The sequence below is a fragment of the Lampetra planeri genome, chromosome 60 (assembly GCF_965212315.1).
Source record: "Lampetra planeri chromosome 60, kcLamPlan1.2.h2, whole genome shotgun sequence".
Lineage (NCBI taxonomy): Eukaryota > Metazoa > Chordata > Hyperoartia > Petromyzontiformes > Petromyzontidae > Lampetra > Lampetra planeri.
In genome coordinates this window covers 1222911-1246820 of record NC_136166.1, presented here as the reverse complement: position 1 = coordinate 1246820, position 23910 = coordinate 1222911, and the positions used below count along the sequence as shown (strand labels likewise).

Below are 23910 nucleotides of genomic sequence, written 5' to 3'. Positions count from 1 at the left end.
GCCGGGTGGCTAAAGCACAGAAAGTTGGCACAGTAGGGGGCACAGGTGGTGCATCAGCCAGTCATTCGGTTATTTCAGTCAGTCGACCTGTGGCACCTGGGTCTGCCCCGTGATCTCCTGACAGCGGGCTTTCGACACTTCACCTGGCCTCAACGTGCACATAGCCTGGCACAAGCGTCGTGGTGACGTCACCACCACTTAGTGGCGAATAGCGGTTGTTGTGTGTGTACGTGTGCGTGTGTGCGTGATCTCAGAACTCGACGAGTGCGCCGCTGAAGAGGTCGAACATGGACAAGGTGACCAACGTGCAGATCCTCATCCTCTTCGTCATCCTCCTCGCCATGGCGCTCATCAGCTCGATTGGCGCCGAGGTGTGGAACCGAGAACACAGCAAGGGCGACTGGTACCTGGGCTTCATGGGTGAGCACCCTCCCATCCTTCCTCACACCCAACCTAGCCTGGCACGGGTATCGGGGAGACATCACCGCCACGTCACCTGGTGACCGACTGATTCTCCTGCCCTTGTTTGCCCGCGTGTTTGCGTGCGCGTGTGTGTGTGTACGAGCTCGCTGACAGCGCTTGCTCCAACGGTCCGTTGGTAATGGCTCTCTGCTTGTGCAGGAGCAATGGCGCAGTGGTTAGTTTCCCGCTCGCGACCAATATCGGTGACGAATATCGGTGATCCCGTCCTCTGAGCGAGACTCGGCCTCAAATGAGTACCTGGTGTAGTCTGTGAATATCGCCACTTGGGAGACAAAGGCGTGGTGGTGGTGGCCACCCGTCCCAACAGCACTTGCCCCGGCAGTCTGTTGAAGGCTACATGGGGGATCTTTGTCTTTGCGTGTGTTTTGTTGACGTGTGTTTGCACATGTAGATGTGAAAGCGGTGAACTTTGGCTATAATTTCCTGACGTTCATCATCCTCTACAACAACCTGATCCCCATCAGCCTCCTCGTCACGCTGGAGGTGGTCAAGTTCACTCAGGCGCTCTTCATCAACTGGGTGAGGCCCCCCGAGATCGATTTTAGCATCATCAGCATCATCATCAACATCATCAGCGTCATCAGCATCAGCATCATCTTCATTATCGTCTTCATCAGCAGTATCAATAGCATCAGCAGCATCAGCAGCATCAGCAGCATCAGTAGCATCATCAGCATCAGTAGCATCATCATCAGCATCATAATCGTCATTATCAGCATCATCAGCGTCATCATCATCGTCTTCATCAGCAGCATCAATAGCATCATCAGCAGCAGCATCATCAGCATCATTGTCTTCATCAGCAGCAGCATCATCAGCATCATAGGCATCATCGTCAGGCGCTTGCAGATACTGTTTGCTGGCAATACGATCGTAACGTGTAGGAGTTTGCAACGTTATGATTTAAAACATCAATACAAACTCAATACAAACTCAATACAAACTCAATACAAACTCGAACTGAATAGAAACAACAATCCTCATGGCGGACATTAAACGTCACTGGCAAGAGCCGGCCGTCGTGCGATGGCGTCAGGCTCCAATTTGGCTAAAATGACCCCGCAAGTTCCTCCACCCGGATTCTCCCCCCACGGCAGCGATCATCACCCCACTCCTGATGCACCGATGCCCCCGCATCACGCTAGACAATGGCGCTCATCCTGCTCTCTTGAGTTCTCGCCCGGTTGAACATCATACTCGAAGTCGCCACGTTCACTCTCCGCGTACACGAACGTACAAACTACGCACGGAGAGGCGCCCGAGTCGGGCATCGAACCCGGGCACTTGTTCGCGCGAGCGCTGCCGCCCCGCACGTGCGATTGACTCCGTGTCCTTGCAGGACGCCGAGATGTACCACGCGGAGAGCGACACGCCCGCCATGGCACGCACCTCCAACCTCAACGAGGAGCTGGGACAGGTTCGTGAGGGCGAGCGGGCGCATGCTGGGGGCTTGGTTTGTGGGTTGGTGAGTGGATGGATGGGTGGATGGGTTGGTGAGTGGGTGGGTGGGTTGAGTAGGTGGGTGGGTTGGTGAGTGGGTGGGTGGGTGGGTGGTTGAGTGGGTGGGTGGGTGGGTGGTTGAGTGAGTGGGTGGGTGGGTGGATGAGTGAGTGAGTGGACGAGTGAGTGGGTGGGTGGTTGAGTGGGTGGGTGGGTTGGTGAATGAGTGGGTGGGTTGAGTGGGTGGTTGAGTGGGTGGGTGGTTGAGTGGGTGGGTTGAGTGGGTGGGTGGGTGGATGAGTGAGTGGATGAGTGAGTGGGTGGGTGGGTTGGTGAGTGGGTGGGTGGGTTGGTGAGTGGGTGCGTTGAGTGGGCGGGTGGATGAGTGAGTGGGTGGGTGGGTTGGTTGAGTGGATGGGTGAGTGGATGAGTGAGTGGATGAGTGAGTGGGTGGGTGAGTTTGAAGCTGGCAGCCGGGGTCTCTACTTGTGTAGTGACATAAGAAGGGAGGGGCTGCTGGGGGCTCTGGGTTCCCAGGTGGGTCCAGACGCTTAAGCCTCTGGGCGCCAGGCGTTGAGTTCCCAGGGGGTCCAGACGCTTAATCCCCTTGGCGCCGCCAAAGGGGGGGGCTGTGTGTGCTCTGTGGGATATCTGGGGGCGCACACGGCCCCACCCCTCGTTGTACCAGGCATAAAAGGAGAGCTCCCTGGACGATCGGGGCCCAGTTGTAACTCAAGACCCAAGACCCACGACCAGCCATCTGAAGACCCTGGGATGCTGTGAGAGCCAGCGCTGGGACTCTGGAACTCCCGACTCTACGACCTTGTGAGGGCGAGTTCCGGAGCGTAGCCAGAGTAGAGTATCTAGGCTGTGTAGCTAGGCTGTGTACCTAGGCTGTAACAGAGTATCAGGACTGTTGGACTGTTGGAGTGTTGTATTGTAATAAAGAAGTTACCTCTACAAGTGTCTCCGGAACCTGTTACATTTGGCGTCAGAAGTGGCAATGGAGACAAGAAGTAAGCCACGTACCTTCAGTCCTGACGGCGATGTTGAGGAGCAAGCGGCGACGGGGCAGCCAACTCGGGCCGACAGCGACGCTGCACCGCCGGCTCAGCAGTCGTCCACCATACCTGCCGATCCTCCTCCAGCGTCGGGAGCAGCAATGGAGGAAATGCTGCTTCGCCTCACCGAGCTGCTCCACGCCACCGTCTCCATCCTGGACGACATGCGTCGCTCACAGGCGGAGACAGCAGGGAGAGAGGAGGCGCAGCGGCCGCACCATCCCGCCGGCTCCCACACAAAGATGGCGGCCGTTCCCGCCGCAAATACATCCGGGTGTGTCGTCACTTCTGCGGGGGGAGCAGTGGCCGCTGGGAGCGACGTCACTTCCGGGCCCAGCGTAGGCCAACCCGATGACGCCGCGTCATCAGCGCTGCGTCCCTCACCGCCGGGTGACAGCTGGTTGCAACCAAGCAACGCCGCGTCATCAGCGCTGCGTCCCTCACCGCCGAGTGACAGCTGTTTGCGACCTAGCAACGCCGCGTCATTAGCGCTGTGTCCCTCACCGCCGAGTGACAGCGCTGCGAACGCGAAGCCAGCTTCAGCCGGGTTGCCAGGCAACGAAAGCTTGGCTCGCGTCCACCAACGCCTGCCGGCACTCAAGGCATTTTCTTCAGAGGGGGGTGAGTGGGCAGCGTTCGAACGCCGGTTCGTCTCTCTTATAGAGACGTCCGGCTGGTCGGAGTATGAAGCGCTCCAGGGCCTCCCGGCCATGCTCGACGACGACTCCCTCGCAGCACTCCTTACTGTGCCACGCGCAAAACGTGCCACGCTCACGGATGCCCTTCATCAGATGCGGCTGATTTATGGACCCCCATCCGAAGCACGTCACCGCTTCGATGCGAGGAGGAAGAAGGCCTCCGAGTCGGCGATGGGGTACCGCAACGCGCTGCTGGCCATGGCAAAGGTTGCCTACCCTCGCATGGATGAAGACGCTGTGGAGTCACTCGTGCTGCAGAAGCTCATGAGCTTGGCCCGCCAGCTTCGAGTTGCCATGCCGACAGCCGACGACGACGACGACTTCACGTCGCTACGTGCTGCCAGGTGCATCCAAGCACACCTACATTGCGATGAGGACACGACCATCGCCGCCTGCGCAGGCCCACCTGATGCACAAGCCTATGACGTGCATTCGGGGCCTCATCAGGCCTTCGCAGCAACAGAAAATCGCGGATCGTCCAACTGGCGATCCCAGCGAGATCACCACCAGCGGGACCGGCCAACCTCGCGCCAGGACGGAGCGTCCATCGTCTGCCACAACTGTGGCCTTCGGGGCCATGTGGCGTCCGGCTGCCGGGTCCCCCGACGCCGGACTTCAGGACCTCCGGCGCCTCGGCCACCACCGTATCCTCGGCATACCCAGGCGAGTCACGACACCTCGCACTCTCGGCCCCCACTTACAACAAGCACGCACCCTCACACCACACAGGGGGGTCATGCTTCGGAGGAGGGGGATTCGGGCCCATCATTGAACAACCGGGCGCTCGGACCGGGTCAATGGTCCGAGTTGGCCGATAGGGTCGTTGCCGCTGCGGCAGGGTCCTCTGCCGTAGTGGGTTCCATCGAGGGCGTTGATGTTCGTATGTTGATCGATACGGGTGCGTCGGCGACCATCATTTCAGACATAATTTATAACATTTTGCCCGATATATGCCGTCCCTTGCAGCCAGTTGATGTGCCATGCTATGCCGCAAATGGGGGTTCGTTGGGCATCACCGGACGGATCAATGCTCAGATCCGCATTGCTGACGTCCAATTAGTTGGGCCCATTTTGGTCTCATCAACCCTCGCCGTTCCGTGCCTCCTCGGAACAGATTTCTTGGGGAAGATGCCCATTAAAATTCTCATTAACAAAGGGTGTATTGAGTTCCCCTCCGGCCGACGCATGGCCTTCCTACCCACACCCACTCGTTTGCACTCCGCATCTACGACGGTGCAGGCGTTGGCGGCGTGCACAATTCACATTCCTCCTGGCTCTCAGATGTTAGTTCCCCTCCGGTTTCGTAAACCCCTTGATTACGACGCGTTCATGGGGGGTGCTGTGATCGGGCCTTCGCGTTCAGCTGAGCGGGTGTCGGACCTCGTGTGTGCACAAACGCTCGTGCGAAACGACCACGACCCCTTTATCCAGGTCCTTAACGCGGGATTGGAAACGGCCGTTATCTGTCAGGGAATGGTGCTTGCTCACGCGACGCCAGCCCCGCCAGAAGATGTGATCGTGGGTCACGTAGGGGGCGAGTTCTCTTCCGTTGCCAAGCCAGGTCCTGACACAGGATGGCTCGACGCGCTTTGCTCCACTTCTGCCGATTTGTCACCATTACAGCATGCTAAATTACGCACGCTGCTGAGCGATTTCGCCGACGTTTTCAGTCAAAGCAAATTCGACATTGGCTGCACTAAATTGCTAAGCCACCACATCGACACGGGTGATGCCGCTCCAATTCGTCAAAACCCATTCCGGTTGAGCCCGGCCGAAAATGAACATGTACGGGTGGCCGTCAACGATATGTTGGCGGCCGATGTCATTGCGCCATCAAATAGCCCATGGGGGGCGCCGATCGTTCTTGTTAAGAAGCACGACGGGAGCCTCCGCTTTTGTGTTGACTTCAGGAAACTTAATAAGATTTCTGTGGCCGACGCCTACCCGCTTCCCAGGATGGACGAGTCGCTCGATGCCTTAGCAGGTGCGCATTACTTCTCCACCTTGGATCTCCTCTCGGGGTTTTGGCAGCTACCCCTTGATGACGCATCCAAACCAAAGACGGCCTTTCGCACACCGCAGGGACTGTTCCAATTCAACAGACTTCCCATGGGTCTTCACTCGGCCCCGGCGACGTTCCAGCGCCTGATGGAGCTGGTCCTCGCTGGGCTCCAGTGGGATTCTTGCCTAATCTACCTCGACGATGTAATCGTGTTCAGCAAAACTTTTGATGAACACCTCACGCGATTGAAGGCAGTTTTCCTTAAAATGCGAGCGGCTGACCTCAAATTCAAACCGCAAAAATGCCACCTCATGAGGGATTCGGTTCGTTATTTGGGCCATATTGTCAGCCGCTCGGGAATTGCCACGGACCCCGAAAAGACAAATTGCGTGCGCTCATGGCCAACTCCTACCTCTGTTGGGGAGGTGCGGAGTTTTATCGGCTTCGCCTCATATTATCGACGATTTGTTGCGGGATTCACATCTATTGCGAAGCCCCTCCACGCATTAACGGCCAAAGGGGTCAAATTCCGATGGGGAGAGTTAGAACAGGCATCGTTCAATGCCGTCCGAAAAGCACTGGTCGATGCTCCTACCCTGTCTTATCCAGATTTTACCACTCCGTTCATTCTGGATACAGACGCCAGCAACACCGGAATTGGAGGGGTGCTGTCAATGGAGTGGAGCGCGTCGTCGCCTATGGCAGCAGGGTGCTGTCGCCCGCGGAGCAACGTTACTGCGTGACGCGCCGCGAATTGCTTGCTATCGTTTTTTTCATAAAGCAGTACAGGCCATACGTGTATGGCAGGCATTTCACAGTACGCTCCGACCACGCGGCGCTACAATACGCCTTGCGAGTGGACCAACCATCTGGACAGCTCTCGCGTTGGCTCGAGATCCTCCAGGACTTTGCGTTCACTGTCATTTACCGCAAGGGGATTCAACACGGGAACGCCGACGGGTTGTCGCGACTGCCGAACAATGGGCGCTGTGCTTGTTTTTTGGGTGCGGGGCGTTGTAGGCAGCCTGACGGGGTACCGCCCCCATCCCTTGCGGCCACGGCCGGGGATGGGGTCGGGGACCACGGGGCTCCCTCCACGCAAGTTCCGCAGGACGCATTGCTGGGCCTCGGGTTGGACGACTGGGGACGTCTTCAGATGGAAGACGTCTCCCTCCTCAAATTGAGACGCCGCGCTAGGGATGCCGAGGGTCACAGGGGGCAGGGGGGCCCCGTATCATATGTCATCCGGGAAGGCGTCCTCATGCATTGGGATGGGGGGTCCCAATCCCACACATTGGTGGTGCCCACCTCCCTGCGGGGGCGACTTGTGTGGGAAACCCACAGTCGCCTCTTGCACTTGGGTGTTCAGAAAACACTAGCTAAAATCCAATTGGAATTTTTCTGGCCGGGCATGGCAAACGATGTGGCTGACCTTGTGCAAGGTTGCACAGAATGTGCACGGCGGAAACCACCTGCTAGGCCGTCCTGCCCGCCGCTCCAATCCATTAAAGTTTCCCGGGTCAATGAGATCGTCGCATTGGATATTTTGGGTCCGTTTCCCGCTACTCCTCGGGGTAATAAGTACCTTTTGGTTGGGGTCGAATATTTTACCCGATGGGCCATGGCCTGGCCACTCCCCAACCAGTCTGCAGCAGCCATTACAGAGGCCTTTTTCCAGGGCTACGTCCTGGACAAGGGTGCTCCCGAACGCCTGCTGACCGACCAAGGGAAAAATTTCTCTTCCACCCTGTTGCGGGATGTGTGCAACCTGCTAGGGACACACAAAATTCGCACCTCGCCATATCACCCCCAGACTGACGGTATGGTCGAGCGATTACATAGGACACTTACCTCCATGCTAAGCCACCAGGTGTCTGAGTCACAGACTGATTGTGATCTCCACATACCTGGTGTCTTGGCCGCCTATAGAATGGCGCCCCATGCTGCCACGGGGTACTCGCCATTCTATCTTATGTATGGTAGGGAGGTTTGCCCCCCAATCGACGTACAATTGCACATTAAACAGCCCGCACCTAAGGCTAAGATTGCCGACCACATCCGTGCTAATGTGCGTCGTCTCGTAGATGCCCGGGAGGCTGCTCAAAATAACTCGGAAGCCCGTCAGCTTGCCAACGAGCGGTTGCAGAATCTCCGCACACCGCCACGTTTGGGTAGAAGGGGACTGCGCCTGGCTCCACTGCCCGCAGGTACCATTGGCTACTTCCTCAAAACTGCTTAAGCCTTGGAGAGGGCCGGTTGTTATTATTCGCGTTCTCCGCCCGCAGTGTGTCAGGATCCAGCATGGCAAGCGACGTTGGTTCGTGCACCCGTCACGTCTAAAACCTTACATTCAACCCTACACACCTCCTTCACATCTCCGGGGCCGAGAGCGCGACATGTCTGACGAGTCGCGCCGCGATGATGCTGCTTCTAACTCTCGGGCAGGTCCCGCTGCCCCGCCCTCAGGTGCCTTGGGAATGAAATCCGCCACGGCCGACCCAGCGGGAACAAGCTTGCCCGCGGGATCAGCGACCCAGGACACAAGCGCAACAGCGGGTCGTCGGTCCCCTCCCGCCTCCGTCGCGACCGATGGACCTGCCACTCGGTCTCGCTCAAAACTCAAACGATTTTCATGACCCCCGCCCACGAACTCGACGCCACTCACCTTTCCATCATGTATAGTGGGCGATTGGGGCGTGCGTTCATCCTGCATATATGTGTTTATACAGTGTTGTTCTGCATCGGTGACCACAGGAGGGGGAGAGGCGCTTTCTTCTCATTTTTTTTTCTTGATTTGTCACACACTCATTCTGATGGTTAACAAATAATTTCTTGTACAATTGTATTTTTTTTGACAGCCGGGTCGGCTGGAGGCTACGTAATGTAGTGACATAAGAAGGGAGGGGCTGCTGGGGGCTCTGGGTTCCCAGGTGGGTCCAGACGCTTAAGCCTCTGGGCGCCAGGCGTTGAGTTCCCAGGGGGTCCAGACGCTTAATCCCCTTGGCGCCGCCAAAGGGGGGGGCTGTGTGTGCTCTGTGGGATATCTGGGGGCGCACACGGCCCCACCCCTCGTTGTACCAGGCATAAAAGGAGAGCTCCCTGGACGATCGGGGCCCAGTTGTAACTCAAGACCCAAGACCCACGACCAGCCATCTGAAGACCCTGGGATGCTGTGAGAGCCAGCGCTGGGACTCTGGAACTCCCGACTCTACGACCTTGTGAGGGCGAGTTCCGGAGCGTAGCCAGAGTAGAGTATCTAGGCTGTGTAGCTAGGCTGTGTACCTAGGCTGTAACAGAGTATCAGGACTGTTGGACTGTTGGAGTGTTGTATTGTAATAAAGAAGTTACCTCTACAAGTGTCTCCGGAACCTGTTACACTTGTATTTACTCTCCGTAGGTTTTCATGGTTGTGCTGCTGTTCATGAACGCTGCCGCCGTTGTATTAAAAAGTGACACTTCATTTATTATTATTAGTTATTATTATTCATTATGGCTATCAGATTTCGTGATGCGATACGATATTAATTTTCACGACACGACGATAATAAATTCGGTTTCTCCTTTGAATTTGAAGCAGCACATTGCCCTTGCGATTTGTTTTTGTGTTTCGCCACTTCCAATGTGACCACCAACTCACCCCTCAGGGAAGTTGTTCCACTCTGCGAGAGCTCCGATGGGAGTCTTTGACCTCGCGACGCCCGCAGCACAATCGCGAGAGAATTTGGGGAAGCAAAAGAATAAAATAAAATAAAAATACGAAGATAAATGTGAATCGACGCAGCGGTGTGTGTGCGTGCCGTGTGCGTGTGTGCCGTGTGTGTGCCGTGTATGTGCCGTGTGTGTGCGTGTGTGCCATGTGTGTGCCGTGTGTGCGTGCCGTGTGTGCGTACCGTGTGTGTGTGCGTGCCGTGTGTGTGTGCGTGCCGTGTGTGTGCCGTGTGTGTGCGTGCCGTGTGTGTGTGTGCGTGCCGTGTGTGTACGTGCCGTGTGCGTGCATGCTGTGTGTGTGCATGGTGTGTGCCGTGTGTCTGCGTTCCGTGTGCGTGCCGTGTGTGCGTGCCGTGTGCGTGCCGTGTGCGTGCCGTGTGCGTGCCGTGTGTGTGTGTGTGTGCGTGCATGCCGTGTGTGTGTGTGTGCGCTGCCACCCTCAGGTTAAGTACATTTTTTCGGACAAAACTGGAACCCTCACCTGCAACATCATGCAGTTCAAGAAGTGCTCCGTGGCCGGCGTGATGTACGGGTACGTCTCTCGCTGCTGGCGTGATCCGTGCGGGGACGGACCGTGGCACTGCCACACACACACAACTTTAATGACCGCTTTGAGGCCAGCTTTGTCAAGCCGCACAATGACGACAATTTCAAGTGCCACCACGTAGGCGGTGACGCCGTCATAGCGCTCGTGCCAGGTTAAGTGGGTTCACCGACTGAGACGACTGGGAGATGCACCACGACCTGTGCCCCCTGCCGTGTCAACTTGGCGTGTTTTAGTCGCCTGGCGCTCCGCTCGTTGTTGTGAGCGTCACTCCTCTGTCTACGGCTGTTGTTGGAGGGCCGCTGCTTCCAACTGCCCTGTAGCGTCCTACTCACCCTCACCCTCTATCCGGCCAAACGGAAGCTGCTTCGTCGTGCGGTGGCTGGGCCTGTGGTGGCACGTGTAGCCTTAATAGACTGTCGGGGCAAGTGCTGTTAGCGAGCACCTATGAAGGCCGGCACGGCACTCGAGGGGATGGGTGGCCACCACCTTTGTCTCCCGAAGTGGCAATGTTTACATACTGCACCAGGTACTCATTTGTGGCTGAGTTGACCAGTGGATCAGAACCACTTCAGATAATCGCCACCGGTGTTGACAATGAACAGGAATCTAACTCGGGTCACTGAGGTTTGTAGCGCAGCGCGCTAGCCGCGACACTCCCCCGTATCATACGAGTCTCATCCCTCTGACCCTCCACGGCCCACGTGGAGATACTGGGGAGTCAGTCGCCTTCTCTCCGGCATCTCGGCCACGCTCGTTCTGATTTTGCTTCTCTTCTGTGCTGTTGAAAGTCGCTCAAGAGTTAAAATAAACTAAAGACAAGGGAAGCCCTCCGGCACACCTGCCTCCAGGACATGGGTGCCGAGGGGAATACTTTTAGCAGTGGCTTTCATCTACCCGATGTTCGGTCAAAAAAGAATTGGCCAAACATCGTGATGCAAGACACTCGGGAGAGGCTTTTGGGGATAAATAAAGAGCATTATTTATATTTCATTGTTAATCAGATCGCCATTCCTTCGTGGCTAGCGCACTGGACTTGCAATCCAGAGGTCGCCGGTACGACTCCATCTCCCAGCGCGCCAGTTGGAACAACGGTGAAAGTTTCCTAAATCCACCAAGCAATACAAATGGGTTCCACCACAGTTGGTCGACCGACAGGTCACGTGCTTGTGGGATAAAGTGTGGGTGCTCTCACCTCTACCGAGATGTCCGGCCAGTGTGGAAGAGTAGGCCAAAATACCCTCCAGAGGGGCCTCTCTATTGGAGGCTCTTCTGCCAGCGGTGGCGCCAGCGAGCGGTTGCGGGGGCTGTTGCCCGCGGCTTGCCGAGCCGACGCTGTAGTTGGGGCAAGGGTAGACGAAGTCTGACCAAGTCAGCCACCATGGCGTCGTCGTTGTCGTTGTTTTAAATCCCAATTGGAATGTTTTTAGAAACGTGCGTCTAGATTGTTCACATTATGTTGCTGCTATAAATGTCTGCGTGATAATAAGCCACTTCGTTGAGCTATCATTTGTGGCCAGGTCACTTTTGAAAAATAGCTACGTACCTCAGTGGGGCCTTACCTGGTTAAATAAAATGAGTTTAGTTTGACTTCGATTTTTGTAAGTGATTTTTTTACCTTTCCTATACTTTGCACTCCTACCGTGTTGTTGTATTGTTGTTGTAACGTTCTGACCTCGTACCCCTCCTGGACATCTGTGATAAGAACTTTATAGCTCATCCGATTGCCTCCAGCATAAATAAAGATTCTCCGTCTCTCTCGATGGCCCCCAGGAACGAGGCGGCGTCACTTGAGAGCATCAAGGATGGCGTCTGCACGGCCGTCATGGAAAACTTGCAGTGCAATCACGTGAGCCGCTCACACGCCACGAACCACCAATCACACGCCACGAACCACACGCCACGAACCACAAACCACACGCCACGAACCACACACCTCTAACCACAAACCACACGCCACGAACCACACGCCTCTAACCACAAACCACACGCTACGAACCACACGCCACGAACCACAAACCACACGCCACGAACCACACGCCACGAACCACACGCCTCTAACCACAAACCACACGCTACGAACCACACGCCACGAACCACACGCCACGAACCACAAACCACACGCCACGAACCACACGCCTCTAACCACAAACCACGAACCACACGCCACGAACCACACGCCTCTAACCACAAACCACACGCTACGAACCACATGCCACGAATCACACGCCTCTAACCACAAACCACGAACCACACGCCTCTAACCACAAACCACCAATCACACGCCACGAACCACAAACCACAAGCCACCAATCACAAACCACACGCCACGAACCACACGTCACGAATGACATGCCATAAACCGCATGGTTAAATAGTTCCTTACACCCCTGGTTGTGGGTTCTATCCGAACCCTGACGACTGCTGGAGTTTGCGGTGTCTCTTTCTGCCCATGATCCCCTCATTGAGAATCAACAACACGCGGTCAGAGTATTTGGCTGCTCTACACTTCCACGTGACGATCATCCACTTGGTTGAGCCATCACTTGTGGCCAGGTTGCTTGTGAAGAATAGCTTCATCGCTCAGTGGGCCTTACCTGGGAACATAAAAATAGTTGGTTTTAAAACTAGAGACACGGCGTTAACCCTGCCGGTCGGTCTCGCCCCGTGGTGGTGCCATTTGTCTTCAGCCCACGAGTGCCGTGATCCGGGATTTCCTCACCATGATGGCCGTCTGCCATACGGTGATTCCCGAGCGCTCCGAGGGAAGCATCATCTACCAGGCCACGTCCCCCGGTGAGCGCCGCGTACACCCCGTGGTGGTGGGTGGGTGGTTGGTTGGGTTGGTGGGTGGGTGGGTTGGTGAGTGGGTGAGTGAGTTGGTGAGTGGGTTGGTGAGTGGGTGGGTGGGTGGGTTGGTGAGTGGGTGGGTTAGTGAGTGGGTGAGTGGGTTGATGAGTGGGTGGGTTTGTGGGTTGGTGAGTTGGTGGGTGGGTTGGTGAGTGGGTGAGTGGGTTGGTGAGTGGGTGGGTGGGTTGGTGAGTGGGTTGGTGAGTGGGTGGGTTGGTGGATTGGTGAGTGGGTGGGTGGGTTGGTGGGTGGGTGGGTTGGTGAGTGGGTGAGTGAGTGGGTGGGTTGGTGGGTTGGTGAGTGGGTGAGTTGGTTAGTGAGTGAGTGGGTGGGTTGGTGAGTGGGTGAGTGGGATGGTGAGTGTGTGGGTTGGTGGGTTGGTGAGTAGGTGGGTGGGTGGGTTGGTGAGTGGGTGAGTGGGTTAGTGAGTGAGTGGGTGGGTTGGTGAGTGGGTGAGTGGGATGGTGAGTGGGTGGGTTGGTTGGTTGGTTGGTGAGTGGGTAGGTGGGTTGGTGAGTGGGTGGGTGGGTTGGTGAGTGGGTTGGTGAGTGGGTGGGTGGGTTGGTGAGTGGGTGAGTGGGTGAGTGGGTTGGTGAGTTGGTGGGTGGGTGGGTTGGTGAGTGGGTGGGTGGGTTGGTGAGTGGGTGGGTGGGTTGGTGAGTGGGTGGGTGGGTTGGTGAGTGGGTGGGTGGGTTGGTGAGTGGGTGAGTGAGTGGGTTGGTGAGTGGGTGGGTTGGTGGGCTGGTGAGTGGGTGGGTGGGTTGGCCGGAACGGGCCTGGTGATTTCAGAAAGTCCCCGGTGTCGTGAAGTATTTTTTAAACAAAACTGCGGATCTTGTCCTTGAATGTGGCCGCGGTCCGCTGCCACGGCGTCATGGTTAACGACCTGGACTTGCGATCCAGAGGTCGCCGGTTCGAATAGATCTCCCGGTGAGGCAGCTAACACATTTGGAACCTCCGTCCCCGTCGACCCAGCAGTACGCTAGGGTACATCGCACTTAGTCGATGGGCAGGTCGCGCGTGGTGTGGTAAAGTGTGGGTGCCCCTCCCCGCCCCTTCCAAGGTGCCTGGCCAGTGTTGAAGAATAAGCCAGCTCCCCTCTAGAGGGGGGCTCCCTCTAGTGCAGTACCTTCTACCAGCAGTGGCATGAGCAAGAAATTGCAAGGGTTGTACCTAAACCAGGGGTGGGGAACTTTTTTTCTGCCAAGGGCCATTTGGATATTCATAACATCATTCGTGGGTCATACAAAATTATTAACTTAAAAATGAGTCTGTTATATTTGGTCAAACATTTTATTAACTCGCCCCGAATGTGATTGCTGGAACTGCTTCTCTTTGGTGAGGCGTGTGATGTTAGCTGGTATTGATGATGTTGCTACTCGCAACTGCTTTTCCAGGTTTGCTCCTAGATTTATTGAATTTCGAGTCCCGCCTGCGGTTGCCTTGGCAGGGCCAGACCAAATGATTTAGCGGGCCTTGTACGGCCCGGGGGCCGGACGTTCCTCACCCCTGGCTCCCTTTTTCGTGGGAGGGGCTACCTGGGGAGTGGGAGGGGCAACCTGTGGAGTGGATAGGGCTACCCAGGGAATGGGAAGGGCTACCTTAGTCTTGTGTGGGGCTACTTGGGGAGTGGGAGGGGCTACCTGGGGAGTGGGAGGGGCTACCTGGGGAGTGGGAGGGGCTGCCTGGGGAGTGAGAGGGGCTGCCTGGGGAGTGAGAGGGGCTACCCGAGTGGGAGGGGCTACCCGAGTGGGAGGGGCTACTTGGGGAGTGGGAGGGGCTTCCTGGGGAGTGGGAGGGGCTACCTGGGGAGTGGGAGGGGCTGCCTGGGGAGTGAGAGGGGCTACCCGAGTGGGAGGGGCTACCCGAGTGGGAGGGACCACCCGAGTGGTTGAGTGAGCATGGCCATGGAACGGTGGGAGGGGCTGCCACTTTGCCACTTGTCCCGGCCGAGCCTCGCGTACACGCGGTGGATCGCCGCGTTGGTTTGACTGACGCGCTCGCGTGCGTCGCGTGCGTCGCGTGCGACTGAGTGCAGACGAGAGCGCGCTGGTGCGAGCGGCCAAAGAAATGGGGTTCACGTTCTGCGGACGCACGCCCGACTCCATCATCATTGACGCCGTACGTTCGTCCCCTCTCCTCCACTACGCCCACTGCGCGTCCCGCGCCGGCGAAGCTGCAGGCGTGGGTGGCTTACCCCAAGAATTGATCGATCTTTATTTATATATTTGTACAAGCACCCCCACACGTCCTTTGGTCGCGACCATCCATCCATCCCCACAATTCGGGCGTGATGTCCTGCCAGCCAGCCAGCCAGCAAAACTTTTTGTTCTATCTAGTATGAGTATGATGTTAGGGTGCCACTCAAATTTCCACGTTGTGTCCACCACGTTTCTCGTTTCAGCTGGGCAAGGAGGAGACCTACAAGCTCCTCAATGTGCTGGAGTTCTCCAGGTCTGTCTGTGACGTGGACGAGCACTCAGTCTGTCACGGGAGGACTACCACTTTGAATGGACCACCCGCCCAAACCCACCCACCCACTATCTAAAACCACCCACCTATTGAAACCCACCCACCAACTAATTTCCTCATTCAACCACTTACCCATCCACTCACTGACTCTCCCATCCACCTATTCACCTACCCACTAACCCACCCACTGAATCACTCACCCACTGAATCACCCACCCACTAACCCACCCATTGAATCACCCACCCACTAACCCACCCATTGAATCACCCACCCACTAACCCACCCACTGAATCACCCACCCACTAACCCACCCACTGAATCACCCATCCACCCACCCACTCACCTGCGTGTGCATGCGTCGCCCTGCGTGCCGCTGCAGCAATCGCAAGCGGATGTCGGTGATCGTGAGGACGCCCAGCGGGAGCCTCAAGCTATACTGCAAAGGAGCGGTGAGCGTGGCCTTCTACTCACAGTGGGCGCCACGGTGGCTAGGAGATGTTAACTACTTCGCCTGGTTTGCAGGAGGTCGTGGGTTCTACCCCGACCCTGACGCCTGCTGCTGTATATTTGGAGTTTGCGGGCCTCCCGCTCTCCCCGTGGCTGCGTGGATTTTTTTCCAGGTCTTCCGGTTTTTCCTTCCACATTTAGAGTCAACATGCGTTTAGAGTATTTGGTTATTATTAATTTCCACATGATAAGCCACTTCGTTGAGATATAATTTGTGGCCAGGTCGCATCTGAAAAAGACCTACATTTCTCAGTGGGCCGCCCCAATTAATACTGCGGTTCGTATTAACTGGGCAGATCAATCGCTCTTTATTTTACGTGCTAATGTTGCCCTTCATCAAGTAGGTATCAGTGCATATTGCAATGGAAGGGGAACGCTACAGGGGGCATGCAGAAACATGAAAGATAACAAAAACCCATCACGCCCTCAGTGGCTAACACCGACTGAGCAGAGTAAATTGTAGCCATGCGCTTGATAAAGTGCAACCGTGCGCAACAAACCGCGTAAGAAAGTGAAGCAGGTAAATACAAATGAATGAAAATGAAAGAGGCAGACGGTCGCCGTCCGCTTCAGAGCGTCGCGTAAATGGATCCCGCGTCGTCGCTTGCAAGAGCTGGCCACCGTGCGCTGGCGTCACCGTCCACGTTTGCCAAATTAGAAAAAAACGTCAACGGCAAGCGACTTCACCTGGGATGTAACACGCGGCAATAATCGGCCCCTCCTGCACAAACCTGGCAGCACCCTCCGGAGAACGAGTCGGGAGAATGTCCCGGGTGAGACAGTGGAGTTGTTCGGCATGAAAGTCGCATCTGTTGTGCCGGTCGTCTTAATGCCCTCGCAGCCTCGCAGCCTCTCGGGATCTGTGAGCGCTGCCGGCTCCATCACTCTCGTTCTGTTGGGGATCCGTCAACGTTATTACAAATGGGCGTTGTGTCATCCACCGTTGTTGGCCGCGTCGTGAGGTCATGACGGCCCAAGCGAAGCCCACCACCACCACCACCACCGCTACCGGGTACGGTGCCGGCAGGCCGGAGCGGCCCGCCGTGGCCTCACGGAGCGGTGGGTTCTGCGTTGCAGGACAACGTGATCTACGACCGTCTGGCCTCGAGCGCGCTCTACAAGGAGGCCACGCTGCAGCACCTGGAGGAGTGCGCCAGCGAAGGTGAGAGGGCAGCAGCGGCGGCCCGGCACACCCTCGCACTGGCACGGTTGGCTACGTATGGTGCGAAATAAGTTCACGGTACATACACCCCACGCTCTACCCCACGCTCCACCCCACGCTCCACCCCACGCTCCACCCCTCGCTCTACCCCACGCTCCACCCCGCTCCACCCCACGCTCTACCCCACGCTCCACCCCACGCTCTACCCCACGCTCTACCCCACGCTCCACCCCGCTCCACCCCACGCTCTACCCCACGCTCTACCCCACGCTCCACCCCACGCTCCACTCCACGCTCCACCCCTCGCTCTACCCCACGCTCCACCCCACGCTCCACCCCACGCTTTACCCCACGCTCCACCCCATGCTCCACCCCACGCTTTACCCCACGCTCTACCCCACGCTCTACCCCACGCTCCACCCCACGCTTTACCCCACGCTCCACCCCACGCTCCACCCCACGCTCTACCCTACGCTCTACCCCACGCTCCACCCCACGCTCCACCCCACGCTTTACCCCACGCTCCACCCCGCCGTACGCGGCCTGCTGCCCGACTCTTGCGCGTGCCACCATTTGGACCGCCGGTTGTCCACCCAGCGGAGTCCACCCAATTTTTTAACTGCCAAGCTGGGAGATGGAATCGAACCACGCTACCTGCAGCGCAGATGACGGTGATGATGGCCTTGATGGCGATCATGGCGATGATGGCGATGATGGTAGTGATGGTAATGATGGCGATGGTAGTGACGGTAATGATGGTGATGATTGTGATGATGATGATGATGACGGTTATGATGGTAGTGATGATGGCCATGATGGTGATGACTGATGATAATGGTGATGACAGAGATGACGGTGATGATGGTGATGACGGTGATGGTGATGACGGCTATAATGACGATGGCAATGGTGATGATGATGGTGGCGATGACAATGACGGCCGCGATGGCGATGGTGATGATGATGGTGATGACGATGATGATGGCGATGATGATGGCGATCATGGCGACGGCGATGATGACGACGATGGCGACGGTGCCGCTGGGCAGGCCTGCGCACGCTGTGCTTTGCGGAGCGGGGGCTATCGGAGGCGGAGTTCGAGGCGTGGCTGGGCGAGTACCGCGAGGCGAGCACGGCGCTGCACGAGCGCTCCGCCCGCCTCGAGGCCTGCTTCGAGACCATCGAGAAGGTGCCCCTCCTGCACCGCCACCGCCACGGTCGCAATCTCTCCATCAGAATCGTCTCTTTGGTCCAGTAAGGGAGGCGACCCCCCAGGTGACGTGGGAACCCCCAGGTGACCCCCCAGGTGACGTGGGACCCCCCAGGTGACCCCCCAGGTGACGGGGGACCCCCCAGGTGACTGGGAATCGCCACTCACGGCCGTTGATATCGTTTATCACAGAGTGCTCACCTGGCGAGCGTGGCGTGTGTGGTGAGCGTGGCGTGTATGGTGAACGTGGCGTGTGTGGCGTGTGTGGCGTGTGTGGTGAGTGTGGCGTGTGTGGCGAGTGTGGTGTGTATGGTGAACATGGCGTGTGTGGTGAGTGTAGCGTTTGTGGTGTGTGTGGTGAGCGTGGCGTGTGTGGTGAGTGTAGCGTGTATGGTGAACGTGGCGTGTGTGGCGTGTGTGGTGAGTGGCGTGTGTGGTGAGCGTGGCGTGTATGGTGAACGTGGCGTGTGTGGCGTGTGTGGTGAGTGTGGCGTGTGTGGCGAGTGTGGTGTGTATGGTGAACGTGGCGTGTGTGGTGAGTGTAGCGTTTGTGGTGTGTGTGGTGAGCGTGGCGTGTGTGGTGAGTGTAGCGTGTGTGGCGAGCGTGGCGTGTATGGTGAACGTGGCGTGTGTGGCGAGTGTGGCGTGTGTGGCGTGTGTGGCGAGTGTGGTGAGTGTGGCGTGTGTGGCGAGCCTGGCGTGTGTGGTGAGTGTGGCATGTGGGGTGAACGTGGCGTGTGTGGTGAGCGTGGTGTGTGTGGTGAGTGTGGCGTGTGTGGCGAGCGTGGCGTGTGTGGCGAGCGTGGTGAGCGTGGCGTGTGTGGTGAGTGTGGCGTGTGTGGTGAGCGTGGCGAGCGTGGTGAGTGTGGTGTGTGTGGCGAGCCTGGCGTGTATGGTGAACGTGGCGTGTGTGGCGAGTGTGGCGTGTGTGGCGTGTGTGGCGAGTGTGGTGAGTGTGGTGAGTGTGGCGTGTGTGGCGAGCCTGGCGTGTGTGGTGAGTGTGGCGTGTGTGGTGAGTGTGGCGTATGGGGTGAACGTGGCATGTGTGGTGTGCGTGGTGTGTGTGGTGAGTGTAGTTTGTGTGGCGAGCGTGGCGTGTATGGCGTGTGTGGCGTGTGTGGCGTGTGTGGTGAGTGTGGCGTGTGTGGCGAGTGTGGTGAGTGTGGCGTGTGTGGCGAGCCTGGCGTGTGTGGTGAGTGTGGCGTGTGGGGTGAACGTGGCGTGTGTGGTGAGCGTGGTGTGTGTGGTGAATGTGGCGTGGGTAACGAGCGTGGCGTGTGTGGCGAGCGTGGCGTGTGTGGCGAGCGTGGTGAGCGTGGCGAGCATGGTGAGTGTGGTGAGCGTGGTGAGCGTGGCGAGCATGGTGAGTGTGGTGAGCGTGGTGTGTATGGTGAGCGTGGTGTGTGTGGTGAGTGGCGTGTATGGTGAGTGTGGCGTGTGTGGCGAGCGTGGCGTGTGTGGCGTGTGGGGCGAGCGTGCTGTGTGTGGCGAGCGTGGCATGTGTGGCGTGTGTGGCGTGTGTGGTGAGTGTGGCGTGTGTGGCGAATGTGGCGAACGTGGCGAGCGTGGTGAGTGTGGTGTGAGTGGCGAGTGTGGCGAACGTGGCGTGTGTGGCGAGTGTGGCGAGCGTGGTGAGTGTGGTGAGTGTGGTGTGTGTGGCGTTCGTGGCGTGTGTGGCGAGCGTGGCATGCGTGGCGTGTGGGGCGAGCGTGGTGAGCGTGGCGTGCGTGCGTGGCGATCGTGGCGTGTGGGGCGTGCGTGGTGAACGTGGCGTGCGTGGCGAACGTGGCGCGCGTGGCGTGCGCCCCATAGGATCTGCTGCTGCTGGGCGCGACGGCAATCGAAGATAAGCTGCAGGACGGAGTCCCCGAGACGATCGCCACGCTCATCCGTGCAAACATCCGCATCTGGGTGCTCACGGGAGACAAGCAGGAGACGGCCATCAACATCGGTTCGCCCGGCACTGCCACGCGGCCAGCAGCATCGTTACCCTCCCCCCCCCCCCCCACAGTTCCCACACTTCGGCTCGACTCTCCAACCCCGCTGGATTTGTGTTTGCTGTCGCTGTCTGTTTCAACTTCTCACTCGAGTCTACAAATCCCTCCATGGTGGTGCCCTGCTGTATCTTACTCTGTCCCAAGCCGCCCTCTATGCTCCCAGCTTCAACCGCCCCTCTCTGTGTCTCCCTCGCCCTGCGCCCACTCTAGCTCCCCTCTCGCTCCCCTCTCGCTCCCCTCTCGCTCCCCTCTCGCTCCCCTCTCGCTCCCCTCTCGCTCCCATCTCGCCCCTCTCGCTCCCCTCTTGCTCCCCTCTCGCTCCCCTCTCGCTCCCCTCTCGCTCCCCTCTCGCTCCCCTCTCGCTCCCCTCTCGCTCCCCTCTCGCTCCCCTCTCGCTCCCATCTCGCTCCCATCTCGCTCCCATCTCGCTCCCCTCTCGCTCCCCTCTCGCTCCCCTCTCGCTCCCCTCTCGCTCCCATCTCGCTCCCCTCTCGCTCCCCTCTCGCTCCCATCTCGCTCCCCTCTCGCTCCCCTCTCGCTCCCATCTCGCTCCCCTCTCGCTCCCCTCTCGCTCCCATCACGCTCCCATCTCGCTCCCATCTCGCTCCCATCTCGCTCCCCTCTCGCTCCCCTCTCGCTCCGCTCTCGCTCCCATCTCGCTCCCATCTCGCTCCCCTCTCGCTCCCCTCTCACCCTGCTCTCGCTCCCATCTCGCTCCCATCTCGCTCCCATTTCGCTCCCCTCTCGCTCCCCTCTCGCTCCCCTCTCGCTCCCCTCTCGCTCCCCTCTCGCTCCCATCTCGCTCCCATCTCGCTCCGCTCTCGCTCCCCTCTCTCTCCCCTCTCGCTCCCCTCTCGCTCCCCTCTCCCTCCCCTCTCGCTCTCCTCTCGCTCCCTTCTCGCTCCCATCTCGCTCCCATCTCGCTCCCATCTCGCTCCCATCTCGCTCCCATCTCGCTCCCATCTCGCTCACCTCTCTCTCCCCTCTCGCTCCCCTCTCGCTCCCCTCTCGCTCCCTCTCGCTCCCATCTCGCTCCCATCTCGTTCCCCTCTCGCTCCCCTCTCGCTCCCATCTCGCTCCCATCTCGCTCCCCTCTCGCTCCCATCTCGCTCCCATCTCGCTCCCATCTCGCTCCCATCTCGCTCCCATCTCGCTCCCCTCTCGCTCCCCTCTCGCTCCCCTCTCGCTCCCCTCTCGCTCCCCTCTCGCTCCCCTCTCGCTCCCCTCTCGCTCCCCTCTCGCTCCCCTCTCGCTCCCCTCTCGCTCCCATCTCGCTCCCCTCTCGCTCCCATCTCGCTCCGCTCTCGCCCCCCTCTCTCTCCCCTCTCGCTCCCCTCTCGCTCCCCTCTCCCTCCTCTCTCCCTCCCCTCTCGCTCCCCTCACGCTCCCCCCTCGCTCCTCTCCACCGGAACCAACTACCCCTGCACCATACAGAGCGATCATCTTCACTACAACAACCTGCAGCTTCCGTTCCACCCTTAACACAACCCCCATCTCTTCTCCCCTTGCCCATCATCGTCTTGCCACTGCCCCCCAGCTACGACAGGCCTACCCCTATCATTACCCCTACACCTATCACTACCCCTATCACTACCCCCTATCACTACCCCTATCACTACCCCTACACCTATCACTACCCCTATTGCTACCCCTACCATTATCACTACCCCTACTACGATAACTATAACTACTCCTACACCTATCACTACCCCTATCACTATCCCTATCACTATCACTACCCCTATCACTATCCCTATCACTACCACTACCCCTATCGCTACCCCTATCACTACCCCTATCACTACCCCTATCACTACCCCTATCACTACCACTACCCCTATCACTACCACTACCCCTATCACTACCCCTATCACTACCCCTATCACTACCACTACCCCTATCGCTACCCCTATCACTACCCCTATCACTACCACTACCCCCATCGCTACCCCTACCGCTACCCCTACCGCTACCCCTACCGCTACCCCTATCGCTACCCCTATCACTACCCCTATCACTACCACTACCCCTATCGCTACCCCTATCACTACCGCTACCCCTACCACTACCCCCATCGCTACCCCTACCACTACCCCCATCGCTACCCCTACCGCTACCCCTGCCGCTACCCCTATCGCTACCCCTACCGCTACCCCTATCGCTACCCCTACCGCTACCCCTATCGCTACCCCTATCACTACCCCTATCGCTTCCCCTATCACTATCACTACCCCTACCCCTATCACTACCCCTATCACTACCCCTATCACTACCCCAACCCCTCCTTAACCACTCCCGCCTGTTCTCCTTACTTCCACGTATAACTACACCACCATCTGTAATAAGAGCCCCACTATTTCTTATCTCTAACCACTATCGTCTTACATACAATATGATCATTGTTTACATAGCAGTGCTTTGCAGTAAGGTGCTGCTATGTAAATCAATACAAGACATCAGACAAGATGAGATGGTATCATGAAGTCTCCCCATGGGTGTCAGACCTGGTCGAGCGTCAGCGAGTTTGGTGAAGGTTTGGTGAAGGTTTGGCGAAGGTTTGGTGCTTGGAGGCCAGCGGCCACCCTGGTGAACGCTGCCGGTACGCTCACCACTGACACGGCAAGAGCGTAATCCCCAGCCTGTGTGTGCCACAGGTTACTCCACCCGCCTGCTCAACCAGGACATGGGCCTCATCATCATCAACGAGAGTTCCAAGGATGTGAGCCCATCGTTGTTATCACCACCTTAACCTTTATTGATACTACCGCCAATACCACCATCAACACTATCATCAACACCACCACCGTCATCAACATCATCAATACCGCCAACACCACCATCACGACCATCACCACCAACACCGCCACCATCAACACCATCAACACCAACACCATCACAACCACCATCATCACCACCACCATCAACACTATCATCACCACCATCAATACCACCATGAACACCACCGTCACCATCAACACCACCATTATTACTTTTTGGTTCTTTCGGTAAAGTCAAGTAGGTAGAAAAATAATAGATCACGACGTTTCAATCGCAACGCAAGCAATCGTCATCAGGTGGGATAACCACAATAAGAAAAAACTGCTGAAGTAGGCGAGAGATCTGCTGTGGCACGAGGTTATATAGTAGTGTATAGTGTAGTGTATAGTGTAGTGTATATTAGTGTATAGTGTAGTGTATAGTAGTGTATATAGTAGTGTATAGAGTAGTGTATAGTGTAGTGTATAGTGTAGTGTATAGTAGGCCTCGGCAGCAGTAGGGGGGAGAGAGAAGGGGGGGGGAGGTGGGGCATAAAGTGGACCCCGCGGCAGCACCCGGGTCACTGGAGTAGAGTGGACCACCGCGGCAGCACTGGGGACATCGGCTGCAGGGGGGGAGCGAGAAAGGGGGGGGGGGTGGGGGAAGGAGGCGGGGCAGACAGTGGACCCCGCGGCAGCACCCGGGTCACTGGAGTGGAGATCGGAGAGAGATGCACAGAGAGAGAGAAAGACACAGAGAGTCGGAAATAACAGCTGACATAGGCAGGTAGGATGGTAACATCACAGTCAGTTAAGACTTTACCTGGTTAATAACGTCCTTCCAATGATTGCTCAGTTTGTACCCATCCTCTCGGTTGAAGTTGTGTCTGTGTTTATACATCTGGATGTCTTCATGTACAAATCTCTGATAAAGCCGGTGGGTTTGTAGAGTACCTTCGTCTTGGAAAAGTCAATTTCGTGTGAGCCCACAGCGTTAAAACAATGATCAGCAACGGCAG

General features: G+C 57.5%; 2 protein-coding genes across 8 annotated transcripts in view; both read left to right on the top strand.

Annotated features, from left to right (window-relative positions):
- LOC144736275 (phospholipid-transporting ATPase IA-like) overlaps window positions 1-23910 on the top strand; it is a 188574-nt gene that overhangs the window by 97322 nt on the left and 67342 nt on the right. For 6 of the 7 annotated variants that reach the window (XR_013588747.1, XM_078618906.1, XM_078618904.1 and 3 more), the window contains 13 exons: window positions 255-420; window positions 875-1002; window positions 1823-1900; window positions 9836-9924; window positions 11710-11785; window positions 12627-12732; window positions 14825-14907; window positions 15191-15240; window positions 15639-15708; window positions 16844-16928; window positions 17978-18117; window positions 19951-20089; window positions 22790-22854. Coding sequence is in view for 6 of the 7 variants with exons in the window: in XM_078618906.1 (XP_078475032.1) it covers window positions 255-420; window positions 875-1002; window positions 1823-1900; window positions 9836-9924; window positions 11710-11785; window positions 12627-12732; window positions 14825-14907; window positions 15191-15240; window positions 15639-15708; window positions 16844-16928; window positions 17978-18117; window positions 19951-20089; window positions 22790-22854 (1275 nt within the window). In the remaining variant the exon portion in view is untranslated. The remainder of the gene's footprint in view (window positions 1-254; window positions 421-874; window positions 1003-1822; window positions 1901-9835; window positions 9925-11709; window positions 11786-12626; window positions 12733-14824; window positions 14908-15190; window positions 15241-15638; window positions 15709-16843; window positions 16929-17977; window positions 18118-19950; window positions 20090-22789; window positions 22855-23910) is intronic. The other variant, XM_078618908.1, reaches the window with a different exon arrangement.
- On the top strand, window positions 2329-9037 carry LOC144736276 (uncharacterized). Its single transcript, XM_078618910.1, has 2 exons — window positions 2329-4345; window positions 8151-9037. Exons 1-2 carry the CDS (start codon window positions 2927-2929, stop codon window positions 8163-8165), a joined length of 1434 nt encoding a protein of 477 aa, XP_078475036.1. The 5' UTR covers window positions 2329-2926; the 3' UTR covers window positions 8166-9037.

Bases quoted from the DNA above. Each gene is read 5' to 3' on its own strand.
- LOC144736276 (XM_078618910.1), top strand. From the start codon at position 2,927: ATGGAGACAAGAAGTAAGCCACGTACCTTCAGTCCTGACGGCGATGTT.